This window comes from Podarcis erhardii, assembly GCF_964252035.2.
Source record: "Podarcis erhardii genome assembly, chromosome: 18".
NCBI lineage: Eukaryota > Metazoa > Chordata > Lepidosauria > Squamata > Lacertidae > Podarcis > Podarcis erhardii.
The window spans coordinates 8,955,300-8,961,642 of record NC_138516.1 but is presented as its reverse complement, the minus strand read 5'-3'; the positions used below and the strand labels follow the sequence as shown (position 1 = coordinate 8,961,642).

The window sequence follows — 6,343 nt, the reverse complement described above, 5'->3', positions numbered from 1 at the left end:
GCAACCCATGCGTGTGTAGACGCGCTACCGCGGGTTGCGAATGTGCATCGCGCACGGATCACGTTCACAACCCGAGCATCCACTGTATATGACCTTTTCTCTTATGTGGTGGAACTGTAAAGCGATAAAGGAATTTTGGGAAATGGTATATAAAGAATTGGAAAACAATGTTTAAAATAACAGTTGCTCAAAAGACCAGAAGCCTTCCTTTTAGGTATTTTAGGTGCAGATATACCAAAGGATCTGGGCCAGATTTAGGTTTGATGAGGCCCTAAGCCAGGCATAGGCAAACTCCGGCAACTCCAGCTGTTTGGGAACTACATTCCCATCATCCCTAGCTAACAGGACCAGTGGTCAGGCATGATGGGAATTGTAGTCTCAAAACATCTGGAGGACCGGGGTTTGCCTATGCCTGCCCTCAGCTCCTGAAGGTAATGGGGCCCTTTATATGTCCTGCTGTCGTTTGCCAACAACAAATTGTCGCTGTTTTTTCCTGTGTTGTATATACAGTGGTGCCTCGCAAGACGAAATTAATCCGTTCCGTGAGGCTCTTCGTATAGCGGTTTTTTCGTCTTGCGAAGCAAGCCCATTGACAGCTTAGCGGATTAGCGGCTTTTAGCGGATCAGCTGATAAGCGGCTTAGGGTTTAGGAAAAGGGGGGGGGAGGGAAAAAACCCCGCAGGAACTCGCAAGACATTTTCGTCTTGCGAAGCAAGCCCATAGGGAAATTCGTTTTGCGAAGCGCCTCCAAAACGGAAAACCCTTTCGTCTAGCGGGTTTTCCGTCTTGCGAGGCGTTCGTCTTGCGGGGCACCACTGTATGCTAAATGGTCATTTATGGACCTCATAGGTATCTCAAGCCATTTGCACATGTGGCCATGCAACCAGTCCATGCAGAATGTAGGCACCCTATATATAGAAAGGAGCAAAGCAGGGATATTTTAGGGAGCTGGGGAGCAGGCGGGGGCCATGATTTACATCGGGGTCAGCAAACTTTTTCAGCAGGGGGCCGGTCCACTGTCCCTCAGACCTTGTGGGGGGCCGGACTATACTTTGAAAAATAATAATAAATGAATGAATTCCTAGGCGCCACAAATAACCCAGAGATGCATCTTAAATAAAAGGACACATTCTAATCATTTAAAAACACCAGGCAGGCCCCATAAATAACCCAGAGGTGCATTTTAAATAAAGGGACACGTTCTACTCATGTAAAAACGCTGATTCCCAGACCATCTGCGGGCCGGATTGAGAAGGCGATTGGGCCAGATCCGGCCCCCGGGCCTTAGGTTGCCTACCCATGACTTACATCGTAGGAGCCTACACAACACAAAATCCTGTTGCTGCATATAGGTTTTATTTTATTTCTTTTTTATCTTATATTTTGGAAATGCATATTCAGAGTTTTTTCCCTTTACAGTGGTGCCCCGCAAGACGAATGCCTTGCAAGACGAAAAACTCGCTAGACGAAAGAGTTTTCCGTCTTTTGAGTCGTTCCGCAAGACGAATTTCCCTGTGGGCTTGCTTCGCAAGACGAAACGTCTTGCGAGTTCTTGCGAGTTTTTTTCCTTTTTCTTAAAGCCGCTAAGCCGCTAATAGCCGTGCTTCGCAAGACGAAAAAACCGCTAGACGAAGAGACTCATGGAACAGATTAATTTCGTCTTGCGAGGCACCACTGTAAATTTTTTTTGGGGGGGCAGCCCCCCCCCAAAATCCAGCACTGATTCTGGGACTGATACGGTTTTAGAAACACTGTACAGACAGAGCCTAGGACCGATTATACTGGAAGGGTGTATTACCCATTTTTTATGTGGTATGAAAATTGAATAAACAAAGATAAAGCAAATATTAAAAAGGAAGGATATTAATAAACAATATATCCTCTCCTGCCACCCTGAACATTCCCACAAATTGCAGGTATAATTCCTCCGAGATTTGAACGAAGACCCTCTCCCACCCAACTCACCTTCAGTATGAGGTCTCCCTCCTGCAAAGAACTGTCCTTAGCCGCCAATCCTGTGTCCGTAATGTGTTTAATAAAGATCTGGCTCCCCAACTTCAAGCCAAACTCTGCATTTTTGTTGGGTTTTGGGGGAGAGAGGAGAAAAAAAACCCGGAGACATTTGGGTGAAATGAACGGCAGATTCTGCAAGAGTTCTTCAAGCGCTTTCGAAGGGGGGGGGGAAAGGCAGATAAATCAATGGAATATGTAGAATTGATAAGTAGGAATAAGGAACCAGGTAGATGGGAGCTTCCTGCAGCCAATCAGAAGCCGCACTTTGGTTTCCAAACGTTTTGGAAGTGGTACGTCCGAGGTACCACTATATATTTAAAGAAGATGAACAAATGAGCAAATTTGGGTATGCACAAGATATTAGAAATAAATTTAAGGAACCGCAGAAAGAGGGGGAAGGAAGTCAAGTTTCAAAATGTCAAGATGGCTGTAAAACTAGTGAAATGTATAAAATTAGTGAAATGTTAAACTTGAAAAATACATTTTTTTAAAAAAAAGAATATACATATATACAGTGGTGCCCCGCAAGACGAACGCCTCGCAAGACGGTAAACCCGCTAGACAAAAGGGTTTTCCGTTTTGGAGGCGCTTCACAAAACGAATTTCCTGTGGGCTTGCTTCGTAAGACGAAATGTCTTGCGAGTTCCTGTGGGTTTCCCCCCCCTTTTTCCCCCCTTTTCCTAAGCCGCTAAGCCGCTTATCAGCTGATCCGCTAAAAGCCGCTAAACCGCTAATAGCGCTAATCCGCTGTCAATGGGCTTGCTTCGCAAGACGAAAAAACCGCTATACGAAGAGCCTCACGGAACGGATTAATCTCGTCTTGCGAGGCACCACTGTGTATATATATAAATATATATATATATGTATATATATATATATATATATATATATATATACACACACACACACACACACACGCACGCACACATATATATATATATCTCTTAAGGATGCAAAATGCTTATCTGAAATTGTAAAACAGAAAAATTAATAAAAAGTCATATTAAAAAGGCGAAGAATCTTTACGTAAAAGAAAAAAAGAGGAGAGGGAAATTGGGGTGGAAATCCCACTCACCTTCGCTCTCCTTGCTCTTTACCAGAACGGAGCGGACCGGTTTCATCGGCACGTCCTGCTGCGGAAGCCTCTTGAACCCAGACACCAGGGCCAGGCCACTGGCACTGCCCCGGTGGCTATACCCATTGGTGAAGCGCTGCCGGTCCGACCCGCTGTCTTGGCTCCGCCTCCGGTGCCCGCCGTCTTGGCTCCGCCTCCTGCTCCTGACCGGGTGCCTGCGGGGGGCGTCTTCCTCGTCCCGGTAGCGCCCGGAGCTCCTCTCGCTGGACGAGTCGCCGTCGTAGCCGCGGTTGTGTTCCGCCTCAGCCTGGCGCCGGCTGCCAGCCACCAACCCGCCCCGCGCAGAAGGCGCCCGGTAGCCGGCGTCCTCGTCGGAGTCGCCGTCACGCAGAGCGGGGCTGGAGAGCGGAAGGCTTTTGGGCGGGCTGGGCTTGGCTACCGGGAGGTGCACTTTTCGGGGGCGCTTGACTGTCTGCGAGAGGAGAAAACGGAATACAATGGGACCTTGGTCCTCAAACGCCTTGGTTACCAAATGCCTTGGTTACCAAATGCCTTGGTTCTAATATGCCTTGGTTACCAAATGCCTTGGTTCTCAAATGCCTTGGTTCTCAAATGCCTTGGTTCTCAAACGCCTTGGTTACCTAACGCCTTGGTTACCAAATGCCTTTGTTACCAAATGCCTTGGTTACCAAATGCCTTGGTTACCAAATGCCTTTGTTCTCAAATGCCTTGATTACCAAATGCTTTGGTTCTAATATGCCTTGGTTACCAAATGCCTTGGTTCTCAAATGCCTTGGTTCTCAAACGCCTTTGTTACAAAATGCCTTGGTTCTCAAACACCTTGGTTACCAAACGCCTTGTTTCCCAACTGCCAAAAACCCGGAAGTGTTCCAGTTTCCGAACGTTTTTCGGAAGCCGAACGCCCGACACGGCTGTCGGCTGTTGTTTCCGGGGCGCCTGCGCCAATCAGAAGCCGCACCTCGGTTTCCAAACATTTCAGAAGTCATCCGGAACAGATTAAGTTTGGCGCTTTTGTTTTTGCTCTTTATTTTGCGTTTTTGTTTTTGAGGCTTTTTCGGTTTATTTGTCTTTGTGACCGTGTGGAACTCAGTTCTGCTACTGATGGATGGATTGTGTGACTGGGGAAATGTAAAAAAGCCCCCTATCCAAACAATGACTATCATCAGTGCAAGTATGAAAAGTATTTAATTTTAATTTTTATCATCTACAATTCTGTCTTATTTATTTTATAGTACAGTGGTACCTCGGGTTACAGATGCTTCAGGTTACAGACGATTTAGGTTACAGACTCTGCTAACCCAGAAATAGTGCTTCAGGTTAAGAACTTTGCTTCAGGATGAGAACAGAAATCGTGCTCCGGCGGCAGCGGGAGGCCCCATTAGCTAAAGTGGTGCTTCAGGTTAAGAACAGTTTCAGGTAAAGAACGGACCTCCGGACCCCCGGAGCAAAAAATACGATATTTAGCTGCATGGATGCGCAGAAACGGAGGCTTTGGGAAAAAGCAGGCCTGCGTTGTCCGAGCCGGATATTATCCGACGGAACAGAGTTTCCACTCCTATCGCGGATTCAAGGCCATATAACTCTGACGTTCTCGACACATTCTGAACAAAATCTGAGTTAGCAGATTCCCCCAACCGCACACTATTTTTGTGTCTCTTCACAATGTAGGCTACCGTATTTTTTGCTCTATAAGACTCGCTTTTCCCCTCCTAAAAAGTAAGGGGAAATGTGTGTGCGTCTTATGGAGCGAATGCAGGCTGCGCAGCTATCCCAGAAGCCAGAACAGCAAGAGGGATTAATGCTTTCACTGCGCAGCGATCCCTCTTGCTGTTCTGGCTTCTGGGATTCAGAATATTCTTTTTTTCTTGTTTTCCTCCTCCAAAAACTAGGTGCGTCTTGTGGTCTGGTGCGTCTTATAGAGAGAAAAATACGGTAACCTACGACGTCTGTGGCAAGGGTTGCACCCAGGACGGGCCCCAAGGGTCATCTAGTCCAACCCCGGCTGTGCGGGAATCACAGAATCCCTGACAAATAGCCGTCCAACCTCTGTTTAAAAACCTCTGGAGAAGGAGAGCCCGCCATCTTCTGAGGGAGCCAAAAGGCTCTTTGTGCCAGAAAGTTTTTCCTAGTCATCGATCTGTGGAGCTGGACGCAGTGCCAGTTTTACGTATACCGTGGTACCTCAGGTTAAGAACTTAATTCGTTCTGGAGGTCTGTTCTTAACCTGAAACTGTTCTTAACCTGAAGCACCACTTTAGCTAATGGGGCCTCCCACTGCCGCCGCGCCGCCGGAGCACGATTTCTGTTCTCATCCTGAAGCAAAGTTCTTAACCTGAAGCACTTTTACTGGGTTAGCGGAGTGTGTAACCTGAAGCGTATGTAACCAGAGGTACCACTGTAATAATAATAATAGTTCTATACAACCACAACAGGCGCTGCAACCTTCCAACAGTTTGACTTCACCTCCGGAGGAAGGCCGATGTCTGAACTCCTACTTTAGCTGATTCCTGCATCGCAGGGGGGGTTGGACTTGATGAACCCTGGGGGTCCCTTCCAACAAATTCAACAATAGTTATCAGCTCACTCAGAGCTGCCGTTCTCTCACCGAGAAATGAGCCGCCCCAAAATCTGCAGGGAGACGATCGAAATCCGGGAATCGTAGCGTCGGTAGGCGCCAACCCCGTGAAACAGCAGGACTCTTTTTGCCCCGTGCAGGACTCAAACCCAGAGCCCCAAGATTAAGAGTCCCATGCTATTAACCACTGAGCTATTGCTCAATTTAAAGGCATGCCTCTTTCGGAGCGATTGGCCGAGGGTCACCGTCAAGGAGTCGACGCTTGCTTTTACTCACAATATTGGCGGCTTTCCCGCAGCCTTTCAGGGTGTGGATAGCAAAGGAAGACGACACATTCTCCATGGAGATTCCATTCACCATGGCTATCTTGTCCCGGGTCCTGAAAAAAGGCGAAAGCCTTGTGAGATGGGCCAAGAGCGATGAGCAAACAAAAAGATTCTGACTCTCCCAAACCATTAAAAAAAAATCTTGCGAGGATTCCATAGAAAGCTCATTTCCCTCTTTCCTGGCTACCATGTGGGTTTGCCAAGCCACGGTTTCCAGTTTCCTCATTTCCAGCAAACTGGACTTAAGCTCAAACCATGGTTTGTGAGTTCACCAACCACAGTTTCCAGTTTGCTCGCTTCCAGAAAACTGGACTTAAGATCAAAGCATGGTTT

At 47.4% G+C, this 6,343-nt stretch overlaps 2 protein-coding genes across 7 annotated transcripts in view; one reads left to right on the top strand and one right to left on the bottom strand.

The window, feature by feature from the left end:
- Positions 1-6,343, top strand: part of GAMT (guanidinoacetate N-methyltransferase) — a 234,799-nt gene that overhangs the window by 51,191 nt on the left and 177,265 nt on the right. The gene's annotated exons all lie outside the window — the stretch shown is intronic.
- The window catches only part of TJP3 (tight junction protein 3), a 56,408-nt gene that overhangs the window by 31,245 nt on the left and 18,820 nt on the right, over positions 1-6,343 (bottom strand). For all 5 annotated transcript variants that reach the window (XM_081846089.1, XM_081846090.1, XM_081846091.1 and 2 more), the window contains exons 4-6: positions 5,961-6,063; positions 3,089-3,560; positions 1,966-2,069 (exon numbers count right to left, since the gene is read on the bottom strand). In XM_081846089.1, coding sequence (XP_081702215.1) covers positions 1,966-2,069; positions 3,089-3,560; positions 5,961-6,063 — 679 coding nt within the window. The remainder of the gene's footprint in view (positions 1-1,965; positions 2,070-3,088; positions 3,561-5,960; positions 6,064-6,343) is intronic.